The sequence below is a fragment of the Poecilia reticulata genome, linkage group LG14 (assembly GCF_000633615.1).
Source record: "Poecilia reticulata strain Guanapo linkage group LG14, Guppy_female_1.0+MT, whole genome shotgun sequence".
Classification (NCBI taxonomy): domain Eukaryota; kingdom Metazoa; phylum Chordata; class Actinopteri; order Cyprinodontiformes; family Poeciliidae; genus Poecilia; species Poecilia reticulata.
This window is the reverse complement of record NC_024344.1, coordinates 13,837,098-13,852,298: the sequence shown is the minus strand read 5'-3', so window position 1 is coordinate 13,852,298 and position 15,201 is coordinate 13,837,098. Positions and strand designations below refer to the sequence as shown.

At 35.7% G+C, this 15,201-nt stretch overlaps 1 protein-coding gene across 1 annotated transcript in view; it reads left to right on the top strand.

Moving 5' to 3' along the window:
• Window positions 1-15,201, top strand: part of LOC103476161 (uncharacterized) — a 33,991-nt gene that overhangs the window by 4,137 nt on the left and 14,653 nt on the right. Inside the window, exons 4-13 of the mRNA XM_017308514.1 lie at window positions 7,634-7,782; window positions 8,510-8,626; window positions 8,784-8,799; window positions 8,890-8,969; window positions 9,345-9,395; window positions 9,610-9,681; window positions 12,250-12,516; window positions 12,956-13,219; window positions 13,339-13,614; window positions 14,695-14,970. Coding sequence (XP_017164003.1) covers window positions 7,634-7,782; window positions 8,510-8,626; window positions 8,784-8,799; window positions 8,890-8,969; window positions 9,345-9,395; window positions 9,610-9,681; window positions 12,250-12,516; window positions 12,956-13,219; window positions 13,339-13,614; window positions 14,695-14,970 — 1,568 coding nt within the window. The remainder of the gene's footprint in view (window positions 1-7,633; window positions 7,783-8,509; window positions 8,627-8,783; window positions 8,800-8,889; window positions 8,970-9,344; window positions 9,396-9,609; window positions 9,682-12,249; window positions 12,517-12,955; window positions 13,220-13,338; window positions 13,615-14,694; window positions 14,971-15,201) is intronic.

Sequence of the window (15,201 nt, the reverse complement as noted above, 5' to 3'; positions counted from 1 at the left end):
ATACTTTTCATTAATGTGTATTTTTGCATTAAGTGTATTTTTTAAAGTGGTCTGATTAAATATTCTAACCTGAAATCTCATGTTTTCATTAGTTCTTATCAAATATAATTATGTCAAAGTTAGTAGAAAAAAGCACCATCAGTCTGTGTTTAGTGAATCTATCTGGTGTGTGAACTGAGTTGCTGGAATGAATTAATAATATCCTAATTGTTAGCCTCTTGTCCTTATTTATTCTTTACAGTAAACGATACTTCCCTCGGTTTGCCGCTCAGATCCTCAGAGGTCAACAGGAACGGTAAAGTAATTTTGTTAAAATTGTTCATGATGCCACCCTGTTGGTCACTTAGGAATTTTAATCATGAACAATTCGTATATAATCTGTAAATATTTTATTTGCAGGTAAATCCATCGACACCGTGTACTCCGTGATTGAATTAAAACACTCTGGGGCAAAGAGTAAGATGGAAACATATTTAGTTTACGGCAGAAGAACGGAAATCAGAACAGATTTTAACCTTCAGTTCTTTGGTTTTGTTCACCTCCGCAGGGAGTCCTCATGATCCAGAAGAGGGCGCTCTTTGGTCACATGTGAGAACAACAGCTATAGGTAATTCATGCTGATTTGAGTCACTGAGATGAATGAACTTTTCACTAATCTAATTTATTAAACCTCTAAGTCTTATTTATGCTTTACAGTAATTGACACTTGTTTCAATTAGTCACTCAAATGTTGTGATGTTATAAGGAATGGTAGAGTTGTATTTGTTAAAGTTGTTAAGAATGCAACTTATTGGTCAATTAGGAAGCCTAATGATAAACAGCAGATATATAATCATTCAATATTTTATTTGCAGATGAATCCATAGACAATGGGTACTCTCTGCTTGAAGTAAAAAACTTTGGAACAAAGAGTAAGATGCAAACATATTCAGTTTACAGAATCAGAACATGAGTCACAACTGTTCTTAAATCTGCAGTATTTAACTTTTACAAAAATATGTTTTTCATAACCGTCACCATGTCATGATAGCATGGCGTCTGACAGATAATCTGGGAAAATATTGAGCTCTTCCTCCTCTTCCCAGTGTTACGATTGCGTTATGCAAAAATGCACCGCTTCCGGTCAAAAACAACCAATCAGAGCTAGGAGGAGGAGGTTCTTAGTGCTGTCAATCAATACTGCTCAATATGCCAATGGTGGAAAAACAACTTAATGTTACAGAAAAAAAGCGTTATCCGCCTTCATCTGTGGCTGTGCTAACTAGCATTAGCATTGGTGGCAGCAAGAGAGTGATTGACAACGCTAAGATCCTCCTCCTGGGTCTGATTGGTTGTTCCTGACTCAGTGATGTATTCCTGTCGCTAACGCTGGGAAAAGGCAGCTTAACTAAATTATTATTATTTTATCACTTTATCTGTCTTACATTTAATTGGCACAACATAATGATTTCTAAGTGTGTACTTATATGTAGTTTTTAAATATATTTTAATACAAACTTACATACTGCAGCTGGTCTGACCTTTGTCTTTTTTTTTGTTATTTTCCTTTTATTTTTCATCTCAATAGGACTTCATGTCGGTCCAGAAGTGGGCACTGTTTACGCTAATGTGAAAAAAGAAGCTGCAGGTACTGGCAATAAAACCCTTCTCACAGTTTGCTGACCAGGTTTTGTGTGTTTCCACTGCTATTTTAAAGATTATTAGTGATGAACTCAAAGTATTTAAATTGTAATGGCACCTTGTCATCACCTTAATCCTAATCTTTAGGTCCCTCCAGAGATTCTCCACAGTTATCACGTCAGGACTCTGACTTACCCACTTCAAAATATTATTGCTACAACCATGTTGGGACGAAACCTAGAAGTCCAAGAGGGACATTTTACATTGTTTGTTTTCTGAAAAAGAACATCCACACTCTACTGTTGAAATTGCGTAAATACATTTTTAATGAATCCCATTACCTGTAGGCTCAACTTTGGAACTTTGAAATCTTGTGACGTCAATAAGTTTAGTAGACTACTATTGTCAGAGAGAAGTAGTTGAGAATGGTGCCAATCGGTGACTTAGAAAGCCTAATGTTGTGTAATTGTTATGTAATCCTTGAATATTTGTTCTGCAGATACATCCATAAACACTGTGAACTCCCAGATTGAAAGGAAAAAAGCTGGAATGATGAGTAAGATGTAAAGATATTCAATTTACAGAATCTGAGCAGTGATAGGTATTGTTGGTAACATTGTTGTTTTGTTTTTTTGTTCATCTCAACAGAACATCCTGTTGTTCCAGAAGAGGGCACTGTTTATGTTAATGTGAAAAAAGGAGCTACAGGTACCGACAATTAATCCCTTCTTACAGTTAGTTGTACATCTTCCACTGGTTTTCAGAGGTAGAACGTTTTATGTTCTCAAATTTGTTCCGTTTCTGTTATTCTATGAAGAAATCCACACTGTACTGTTGGAATTGTGTAGCTAAATTGTTTTAATGAATCTCAATACTTGTAGCCCCAACTTTGCAGCTGATATCAATCGGAATAGTAGAGTACTTATGTTAAAGTAGATAAAAATGTCACCAATTGGTCACTAAGAAAGTCTAAAGATATGCAACTGATGTATAATCCTTGAATATTTTATTTGTAGATAAGTCCATGGAAACCGTGTATTCCCTGACTGAAATGAAAAACTTTGGGACGATGAGTAAGACATTTGATTTACAGCAGCAGAACATAACTCAGTCAGAACGGTTCTTGACTAAAGGGTTGTTTGATTTTTTAATCCATCTCAACAGAGAATCCACATGCTCCACAAGAGGGCGCTGTTGGCTCTGACGTGAAAACAGGTGCAGTTGGTTCCAGCTGTCTTTTTTTTTTTTTTTACTGTAACTTGTCCTCATGATATTAGACTCATTTTCATTACATATAATCTTAGAGTTCAGATGATAATCTGACTTATTTAACATCTACATACAGCCACTAGAGATCTACGAAAAATGACAGAACAAACACACAGTGGGTAAATGATAGTTCATCTGTTCAGTGATGTGCTATTTGATTAAGATGAACATATTTCTTATGCACAGTTCAGTACCATATTAAAGCATCCATTCAGATGTTGTTCATTTGTTATAAAACAGACCAGCACCCCCCATTTCCTTTGGTTTTTCTCACATCTGTCCTTGTAAATAGATTCTTTTTTTGCTGAATGTCCAATTCTCTCTCGTATTTCTTCTTCAGACTCTACCGCAGCATTTACTGACATTATCCATTTGAAAAAAGCCAAGAAAAAACCAAAAGGTAAAGGAAGAGAAAATTACTTCAAGGCCTTGTAGGATTGGTTTCAGAACTTTTACTCGTCGTCTTTTTTTTTATTTGAGTTGCACATGTGTGACACTGACGCTCACCAGCTGACAAAAATGGCAATTGAAATGTGTATGGAGATACATTACAGCCTTCCACTTTAAATATACAATCTTTTGATCTCTCAATTCACAGGAAAACGGAGTCGTTCAGCAGATGCAGCTGTTTATGCTAACGTCAAGTCAGGAAGAGCTGTGGCTAACGATGGTCCCATGTCCAGAAAACCCAAAAAACATTAAAATCCTTTTTATTTAGCTGTTATTAAAAAAAATGTAAAAAAAATCTCAAAAGTGACTTATACTCAATACTTTGACTGGTATTATAGCAATAAAACTCCAAAACTTCTTTATGATTATCAGGTCTTGCATGTTTCCTGTCATTTGAGATTTTATCTTTGGTGATGGGTTTAATGTATTTGAGTCTGAATGCCCTGCTTGATGTTTTCCTAATGTTGGCTCTCTCCAAATATTTGTCCTAAATCAGTCTCCAAACGTCACATAATGAATTAGAAAACAACCAATAAAGGATTCTGAGTCAAAACAATACCCAGGAAAAACTCTTACACGCGTTTATCTTCAATAGGTTAGATTATTCTTAAGTCGTCTGCACAGATCTCAAGAAAAATATATAAAAAAGAAAACAATTACACAGCTGCAGCTCATATCCAGATTGCTGCCGGCAGAGTCCTGACTAACAGATCGCAGTAAACCGGTTCTTAAATCACTTCATCAGTTCCCTGTCTGTTAAAGGATTGAATTCAAAATATCGCTGATTGTGTAAAAGGCACTGAGTGACCTTTGACCTCCACACATTTGAGTTGAGTTAATGTTCGTGTATGTACTGACAAATCATCTGGTTCTTCATATGGGCAAAACCTACTGGTTCCTTTCAGTCAGCTCTAAAAATGTGTTTCAAATTTACATTTTTTTATTTTCTTTTATGTGATTTATAAAATGTCTGTTTTTTCATTTAAAGGTTGTATTGTAATGCAGTTATTTTTTACCTCTGTTACTTTATGTTGCTGTAAATCACATTGAATAACTTTGTGTATGAATAATGCTATCCAAATAAACTTTTCCTACTTTTCTCTTGAATGAAACTGAAGGATTTGATGTAACTGGACATGAGTTGAAATATGTAGCAGAAATTGCAAAAATCCTAAAGTGCAGCGGCCAAACTCCACCTCTTTGGGGTTTTATTTCAAATGCAGTGGACACAGAGACGGAGAAGAGTAAACAAGCACATGAAGAAATGAAGAGAGGCCAGGCAAAAAGTAGGAAGATAAGAAAAAGGAAGAAAGAAAGAAAACAACGCATTAGGTAACTATTTCTACAGCTGCAGTAGAGAGAGAGAAAAAAGAATCAAGAAACCACAGTGACAAACAACATATATAAATACACCAGTGACGCTGAAAAGCACACATTAATTTTCACAAGAAGCATTCAGTGGCAATGGGATTATTAGTAAAAGTTAAGGTTGTTTTAGTTGAATTGTTGAGGCACCAAGTCCAGTATCTCTGGATTCATGAGTCAAACGTTTCTGTCTCTCATGTCAGTGGTTTTGAATGAATTCATTATTCAACTTTCAGATTTCTGTTTTATCTTTTTTTAGTAGTTCAGTGTAGCATGAACCCATTTTTTTTACTCACAACGCCTAAGGAGTGAAAAGTTCATTCATAAGTCATTGTAATGTGTAAATGTACTGAAAATCCAAAATAGGAAATGTCTGATTGCATTTTTTCTTCATTTCCTGCTAATTTGAGTCAATTGGGTGACAAATTCCAGCTAAGTTGATCGGAAATGTTCAAGTGTTCTTTGGTCAAGCTAAAATGGAGAAGTGGGAAATGTCACGACACTCGAGAATGAGCTCATCGCGTAGAAAAAAGAAGACGCCAAAACTTATTTAATGCTTATATGAAACCGTAACGAATGTCTCGATATGAAGGACGTCTGCTGATTTAACCGAAAGTTAATGTTTAATTAAACTTTTCTGGCTTTAATTATGTTTAAACTTTGAACTTTCATTGTTGTGACAAATATGGCAGTCGGACCACTGGGAGGAGGCAGAGTAACTTGACTTGTTTTTTTCACAGATATTTTAGGTGTGATGTTTTATTCTCAGATGAAGAGTAGCTGAAACCTCTGATGTCATTCTGATGGGAAACAGATAAGATGTACTTGTAAAGAAGAGGACGTGCTTGTCAAGCCCCAGTGCTGGACGTGAGCGTGAGACGCACTTTGCTCATTTATCTGAACTTTGTTTTTGTTGATAATGACAAAAGTCTCAGCCTTTATTTTAGGTCTGAATGCTCTCCTGTGCTCTGGACATGCTGAAGGTATCTTGATTTTATTGTTCTTTTATTTATTCACGCAGAAAGATATGCATATGTGTTCCTTTTTGATTTGAAGTATGAAAATGTATTATAAACATACATTAATAAATGTGCTAAATGTGTTGTGCTGTGTTTTAGTTGCTGTGCTGACAATTGACCCCAACTGGTTGACGTTTTATGATGGAGAGAGGGTGACCTTCACTTGTGACATGAATGAAGGCAACAACACCGACTGGGAATATGAGATTAGAAGAAATGGAGAACAATTTATTCAATCTTACCCGCACAAAAGCTACACATTACAACCTATCCAAACAGATCAGAGTGGTGAATATCAGTGTTGTGGTGTCAGGAAGAGCTCAAGTGATACCAAGTGCAGTGGTACTGTCTCTTTAACTGTTACTGGTGAGTAGATATTAATTTTCAACTTGACTGTCCTAGGGAGTTAAAAAGCCATTTTATATGTTTACTCTACTTTAAATGAAATCCTTCTGCAGAAAGAGATTAGTCTCCCCCACCCACAATTACTGTGTTTAACTTGCTGTGAAGTACCAGCATTACAACCCACCCATCCACAGAAAATACAATTATAACTGAAAAAGAATATTAGATACAATTGAGCTTACCACTTTAAGGATAAAATTATGCCTCATTAGGTGATTTTTTTTTATGGGGAAAGAAGGAGAGACGGGTTGGATCATTAAATTAAGATAACTATTATTAAGATACTTGATGATGAGACATTTGAATATTTGCATTTTGCCTCACTGAAGAATAACTACACGTGTTGACTGAATAATTGACGTTTTTTATTTTAACGTCAGCTCAACCCAGAGCCACACTGACTGCAGGTTCAACAATCATACCAGTAGGGGGCAGTGTGACACTGAGCTGCTCAGTAGAGCCCTCTGCTGGATGGAAATACAGATGGTTCAGACCTGCAGATCAACTCACTGATGAAGAAAACAGAGAAATCACTGTGACACAAGGAGGAATATACCGATGTATGGGAGTGAGAGGAAATACAAACTTTCACAGTCTTATAAGTGACGAGGTCATCATCACAAAAACCTGTAAGTTCAGATTTTTTTTTTTCAAATGCAGCTGTTGGTTATTAGATTTTAGTTGAAACCTATGTGGTATTTAAAATTTATTTTCTTGTTTTTCAACTGTCCATATCTGATGTAAAAAGTCTCAGCTTTTTTTCTCCCAAAATTACTTTTTAACTTGCTGTGAAGAACCAACATAACATTTATTTTTAAACTTTGGTCATTAAATTAAAAATAAATATTATTTATTTATCCCCATTAGAGAAATTAGATTATTGAGTTTTGTCATATATTATGATGAGACCTTAAAATATTTGTGCTCAATGTGACTAAAGAATAAGTAAAATTGCTGACTGCATCATTGACGATTTTATTTCATTAACATCAGTTCAACCCAAAGCCAAACTGACTGCAGGTCCTACAACCATACCAGTAGGGGGCAGTGTGACACTGAGCTGCTCAGTGGAGCCCTCTGCTGGATGGAAATACAGATGGTACAAAAAGACCAAAAACACTCATGAAGTTCAACTCACTGATGAAGAAAACAGAGATATTGATGTAACACAAGGAGGAATATACCGATGTATGGGAATGAGAGGAAATACAAACTTCTACAGTGTTGTAAGTGACGAGGTCATCGTCACAAAAACCTGTAAGTTCAAATAGTTTTTTGAATGCAGTTGATTATTCTTTACACTTTCGCTTAAACTCATGACATATTTTTCATTAATTTTCATGTTTTAGTTTATTTTGCAACTTTTCATATCTAATTAATACAGTTTCCAACAATGTTGTTGTGACTCGACGACCAAACTGGCCTCAGATGTTCAGTGGTGAGACGATCACTCTGACATGTGAGGTCCAGAGAGGAGAAACCACTGAGTGGACGTGTGAATGGAGGAGATCTGGCACAACTGTAAAACTGGGAAATGACAAAGACCTGAATGTGACGGTTTCTGAGTCCAGCAGTGGAGAGTACAGTTGTCAGTGTCGACTCAGAGACGACTGGTATTCTGTGACAAAGTGGAGTGAAAAGATCCCAGTGTCTGGTGAGTCAGGATTTTTTGTGCCTCCCCAACACAGGTGAACATCTCCCTGAAAGTAGCTACTAATAAGATATAGTAGAACATTCAATATCTAATTTTGTAATAATAAAAAAATACTGCTTACAGAGTTTGATCAATATTCCAGCCAAGTGATGAGTTAATAGTGTTGGTTAACACTTCCTGCTTGTTTCTGACCTGGATCATGGGAATATATGGATAACAAAACCTGAATTTATCCATCTTCCCTAAAATGAATCTTTAGAAACCATAGTGTGTCAGGATACATGTTAGAGTCCAGAAATATAGTCTATTTTTTCCCTGTTGAAACTTCAATCCAAAAAATTTTATAAAAAGAAACGCATAAATGCTACAAAAGCACTAACAACGTTTAATTCCTTGTTAATGTTTTGTGTTTACAGTGACTGTCAAAACCTCATTTCTCATTTAAACATTTTTAGCAATTGAAACAGTTACTGATGTCATTATCGTCATGTCTAATAGATGTTTTCAGGTGAGCATTCCTACAGCAAAGCTTCATGACTTTTTTTTAATTACAGATCAAAACAATTTATTGCATTTTAGACAGTAAAACCATTTAACTGTTTGAGAAAAATCAACGCAGAGACTGAGGATGTCTGTATTCAACCTTGATGTCACATTTATATTTTTTAGTAGGAAATCATGTCTTTGGGTCTAATGATAACTAACAATAATTACTTATGTCTTCCAGTAACTGTGTCCAGTGAGGGCAGCTCTTCATCTCATGTGCTCTTAATTGTTGGACTGATTAGTGGAGTCCTTCTCATCATCCTCCTGCTCTCGTTGTGGCGCTACAGACGGTCCAATGGTGAGAGCTTATTCTTCTCACACTGGATCGGATCGCTTCTTCACCAAAAATACTTTATTAAATAATAAAATGTATTATACATCTGTAATTTTTAAATACATTTCATCTATTTAATTCTGGTGTTCATGATGCTGACGCCTCCTTCAATCTCCCACAGATTTATTCTGCTTCAGGTCAGTTTCTAATATCTGTCCTCTCATTTTAAACATGAACTTCTGATTCTTTCGTTCGTTGTTACATTTAGTTGACTTTAATATTTTTAGGTTGTCCAGCAGCCAGAGCTCTGCCGTCAGTCATGGAGTGGATCAGACTGAAGGTCACGTTTACAGCTCTCTGCTGCATGGTAGGTCACAAAATAAATGTCTTTATCATTTATAATAACTTGTTTTCTTTTTTTTTTTTGATTCGTCTTTATAAAATACAGACATATTTAAAGACTCAAAGTCCAAATGGAGCTTTTGAATACTAACCTACAAAACAACAGAGTTAAATAATTGAACTTTGTGCTGAACGTTTTGTCACAATTAATCCACCAATATTATGTCTCTGCTGCTCAACATAATAAAATACAGTTATGTCATGAGTTTTGTTCAGGGCAAATGGTTCATAATTGCAAACGAATACAGTCAACAGAAAGATTAAGACAGAAAAGTAATATGATTAATGTAACTGCTTTCAGATCAGAACTTTAATCTTGAAATGCTTTTGTTCACTGCAGGCACCACTTCTGTGTATGAGACACTCCGTCCACGTGGAGCCACTGGAAACGGTGAAGTTCAAGTTTTAAAGCATAGCTGCAACATCCCACTTATTTAAGGAGATTACAGCTGGCTCATTCAACATGCGGAAATATTTCAGAAACAGATGAATTTCTCAATGCTGAAGAAATCCTCTGAAAGTTTCACAAAGAGGAGCCATTAGTAAACATTCAGTAGATTTTAAATTAAATTTTAACATTTCTATCCATGTCGCCATTTTAACAGAGAGGTGTCATCATCATCCAGAGGAAGATTCTGTTTACGTTAACATGAGACCAGGACATAAAAGCTCAGCATGAAGGTCAGTGATATTATTATTATTATTATTATTATTATTATTATTATTATTATTATTATTTTATCTATGAATGCATTTATTTATTTAGCTTTTGGGAGGGTAACCTGTCCTGCCACATTTGACTTTTCTAGTTATTCTCAAGCACCTTCTGATTGACATTGATGACAATTCAGATTTTAAATGGGCAGTTTTATGTAAAGTTGACATTTTTAAGCTTCACATCATGTTAGAATGGTATTTTTTCATTAAAAAACATACTTGGAGTGTTGCCTTGATTCTTTCACGCGTGTTTGAGAAATCCTTTGATCTCCCGTGGCAACCGTTCAGCTGTGCAAAACGCCTGGGTGGGCTTAGCTCCGCCTTCGAGACGAAGCTTCTCCTCAGAGCTTCAGCTACCAAGCCTCTGAGCCTCCGCCTCACAGAGCTGTCCTTCCCCCACTCGGCTCCTTCAGACTAGCCTGCAGCAATTGGCAAACACTAGGTGTTTTGGAATTGGTGTCTGCTGAGCTCACTATACAATCTACTTCTCAGTTCAACGCTAATAAAAACGTTGTTTAAAGGGTTAACAGAGGAGCGATGTTGTTATGACTTCCTGGAGGCGGAGTTTCAGAAATAGCAGGAGCTTCTTAAAGAGACAGAGGCCCAATTCCAGGATTTTAAGTTACAAAGACAAAATTCTTGTCTTATTTGATATGTATTAGTTTTTACGTCAACTAACAGTTACATAAATGTCTCATTTGGATAAATTGAAGCACATGTTAAGTTTTTAAATATATGCTCTCTCTCTTTCTCTCTCAGCAGAAAACTGGAGTCCAGCAGCAACAGATACTCCAGATTATTCTACGATCAGAAACTACACTGGATAACTCTGCTGCCATGTTTCCATTATATGTTATGATGATTTTTGCATTTCTGCAGCTTTAAGATGATTTAATTATGCAATATCTCTTCAAGAATCAAATGTGCTCTAATTTTACATTTTCCCTCATGTCATAAATAGGACAGGTCTAACATTCATAAAATAAAATGTTGTAAGGTTCTTGTGAAATAAATTTAAAGGTGAAAATTACAAACTCCCTTCTGACCTACACACATGGATTTGTAGCTTTTGCAGTTATGCTGTTTGTAATAAACACAGAACTGTCACACAGTTTGAATATCGGTGCCTGTTTTCAATAAAGTTTTGTTCGGTGTCAAGAAAAAGCAGTATTTAAGTTTGCAGTCCAAGAAGACGTGAGTACCTGAGTATTCAGTCTGTTACAAGTTCAAAGCAGAAAGAATGACATATTTTGTTTTCAAACTGATGGAAAATTATTGGACATTATGATCCTTCATGTGGATTTTCATTGTTTACTGGTATTAAAATTGATTCCACAATCTACAAAAAGATTAACAAGACGAACAATGAGGTTAACAACATGTGCAAAAAAATTGTGATGTTATTGTGTATTTATTAAAATAACACGTCAAACAATTGGTTAAAGGCTCTGCACTAAAGCGTAAAGCCTTATTTAACAGGTTTCCCTCAAAATGGCTTCTGTTAAGTGGACAGGAAGTGTCAGTTCTCCATGGTGAAACACAAAAGATTGATGTCAGAGGTTTTAAAATGAAAAAGTAAAATAGGCCTTTTTTTAGGATGAATTCAGTGCAACTTGTGTTAAAATAAAATGCAAAAAATAAAAAATATCCCTTCGACCCACAGAAAGTCATTATCAGGCCTGGAAATCGGCATGAGAGATGCTCCTCTGTGCGTGTCATGCTTGTTGTGCAGCGATGTCACTTCCTGTGTTTGAACGGTACAGAAAAAATGAACAAAATGTTCACTTTTGACAGTATGTGCATTGACTTCTCTTCTTTTGTAGTTATTTTTTTTACTTACTTTTAAACTAATCTTTTATTTAATTATAAAAATTCTGTATATTATAAGATTCTCTAATGTAATGATTTTTAAGACGTGTTTTATCTTTATCTCCTATTTACATCAGGTTTTTGAGATTTCTTTGTTTGTTTTGCACATCATATTTTCGTAGTTTTTGAGCAAATAAATCTTTTACTTTAAGCTAAACTGAACATTACCTTTAAACAAATGGTCACCTAAAAGCATTTAACTGGGCTATGTCTTTTTATTATTTGTGAGTCACCTTAGTTTAAGGAAGTTAAACTTAGCGTCAAAATATTGTGTGGAAAGTTTCAAAATTTTTTGTGGTAGCTCTTAAGTTTTAGCTGTGATGTTTTTCAGATGAAGATAAAAAATAGTAGCCATGAGCTCACAGAACAGGAAACTAGAGATGTCATACTGATCGGAAATATTGGTGACATGAATAGAACGTGTTCAGTGTCAGAGCTGCACGCTAAGTAGGAACACTCTGAGCTCGTTTATGTGAACTTTTAACGTTTATAATGACGAAAGTTTTAGGTTTTATTTTAGTGATGATTACACTCCTCTGCTGCGGACATGCTGAAGGTATTTTCTCTTTTATTCTTCATACTTATTTATGAAATCAGAATGAGGCACGTCTGTATTAACTGCATGATAAATGTGCTAAATGTGTTGTGCTGCGTTTTAGGTGCAAATCTGACGATTGACCCCAACTGGTCGACTTTTTATGCTGGAGAGAGCGTGACCTTCGTTTGTGACATGAATGAAGGGAAAGACTCCGACTGGGAATATGAGATTAGAAGAAATGGAGAACAATTTCTTCAATCCGATCAGCACAAAAGCTACACATTACAACCTATCCAAACAGATCACAGTGGTGAATATCACTGCTGTGGTGTCAAGAAGAGCTCTACTGATACCAAGTGCAGTGGTACTGTCTCTTTAAATGTTACAGGTGAGTCCAAATAATCTTTGTCAACTAGATTTGTACATTATGAGAGTTGTGAAGCCAATTAACATGTTTACTCCACTTTAAATTAAATCCATATGCAGAAAATCATCTTAGCTTTTTTTGCTCCTCCCAAAATGACTTTTTAAACTCGGCTGTTGCAACCTGCCCATCTACAGAAAACACAAATTCTATGAAATACAATTAAACTTACTATGTTATAATTAAATTATGCTTCATTTGGTGAGCTAATCACAGAATGGCATAAATTGTTTTTTTTTTTTTGTTTCTTTTTGGGATATTAAATTAAGATAACACTTAATTCCTATTATAGAGACTCAGTTATTGAGTTTTGTCATATATTATGATGAGACATTTGAATATTTGTACTCAATCTGACTGGAGAATAACTAAACATGTCGATAATTGACGTTTTTTTTATCAGCCCAACCCAAAGCCACACTGAATGCAGGTCCAACAACCATACCAGTAGGGGGCAGTGTGACACTGATCTGCTCAGTGGAGCCCTCTGCTGGATGGAAATACAGATGGTTCAGAAAAACCAAAAACACTCATGAAGTTCAACTCACTGATGAAGAAAACAGAGATATCAATGTAACACAAGGAGGAATATACCGATGTATGGGAATGAGAGGAAATGCAAACTTTCACAGTCTTATAAGTGACGAGGTCGACATCGCAATAACCTGTAAGTTAATTTCTTTTTTTAAATGCAGCTGTTGGTTATTGTTTACATTTTGTTGAAATCCATGAGGTATTTAAAATTAATTTTCATGTTTTTCAACTCTTCATATGTAATTAATACAGTTTCCAACGAAGTTGTTGTGACTCGACGACCAAACTGGCCTCAGATCTTCAGTGGTGAGACGATCACTCTGACATGTGAAGTCCAGGGAGGAGAAACCACTGAGTGGACGTGTGAATGGAGGAGAGGTGTGAAAACTGTAGCCAGAAGAAATGATAAAGACTGGCCTGTCAGTGTTTCTGAGTCCAGCAGTGGAGAGTACATGTGTCAGTGCAGACGCAGAGACGACTGGTATTCTGTGACAAAGTGGAGTGAAAAGATCCCAGTGTCTGTGTCAGGTGAGTCAGGTGTTTTCATTATCAGGGCCAGCCCAAGACATAACCAAGCCAGGTAGAGCCCTAAGGTTAGCAGTGTCTCTCTGAAAGTTCTAATAATTTATGTTTGTTTGTGTAGAACATTGGGAATCTGTTTTTGTAATCATGCAAATCTATTGCAGTTTACTGATTCTGATAAATATTCCATATTCAAGTTAATAGTGTTGATTAACACGTCTGACTTGTTTCTGACCTGGGATCATGGGAACATTTCCTGAAACTATTTGCAACCATGTATGTGTATTTTTTTTATTAATGACAGAAAACAATATTTATTCTTGACGAAGTTGTGCCTGTGCACTTCAATCACAAGTGAAAATATTTTTCTTCAAGAAATACTTTCAACATTTGTTGAATTTTTTTCCACTTTTACTTTAGCAATCAGTGGATGCATACAATGTACTTTTTCACTACATTTAAATGACTGCACTTTTTAAAAATTGATTTGTATCAATGTTGTTTACCTGAAACCACAAATACACAAAATACAAGTAGCAGATAGTTGATGGGGAAATAATCTTTTTTTCTAAATACTTTTTTTTCATTAAAATTGGATTTTAATGACTACAAGTCCAACTTAAGGTTAGTCATATATTATGATGAGACCTTTGAGTATTAACACTCAGCTTGACTGCATAATAACATATTTATTTTTATTTAATAGCTCAACCAAAAGCCACTCTGACTGCAGGTCCTATAATCATACCAGTAGGGGGCAGTGTGACACTGAGCTGCTCAGTGGAGCCCTCTGCTGGATGGAAATACAGATGGTTCAGAAAGACCAAAAACACACCTGAAGTTCAACTCACCGATGAAGAAAACAGAGATATTGATGTAACACAAGGAGGAATATACCGATGTATGGGAATCAGAGGAAATACAAACTTCTACAGTGTTGTAAGTGACAAGGTCATCGTCACAAAAACCTGTAAGTTCAGATATTTTTTTTCAAATGCTGTTTATTGTTTAGATTTTAGTTGAAACCCATGAGGTATTTCAAATTTATTTTCATGTTTTTCAACTGTCCATATCTGATGAAAACAGTGTCCAACAAGGTTGTTGTGACTCGACGACCAAACTGGCCTCATATCTTCAGTGGTGAGACGATCACTCTGACATGTGAGGTCCAGAGAGGAGAAACAACTGAGTGGACGTATGAATGGAAGAGAAATGAGACAACTGTACAAAGTGAAAATGATAAAGACCTGACTCTCAGTGTTTCTGAGTCCAGCAGTGGAGAGTACAGGTGTCAGTGCAGACTGAGAGACGACTGGCATTCTGTGACAAAGTGGAGTGAAAAGATCCCATTGTTGGTGTCAGGTGAGTCATGATGTTTTTGGGTTTGTTTTTTTTTATCACTGCCAGCCCAACACAAAACAAAACCAGGCCGAGCCCACAGATTAGCAGAGCATCTCYCTGAAAGTTCAAATAAATTATTGCAGAATATTGAATGTCTATTTATGTAATCATACAAAATACAGTTTACAGAGTCTGATAAATATTCAGGGAAATAATGAGGTAATAGTGTTGATTAACACTTCCTGCTGGCTT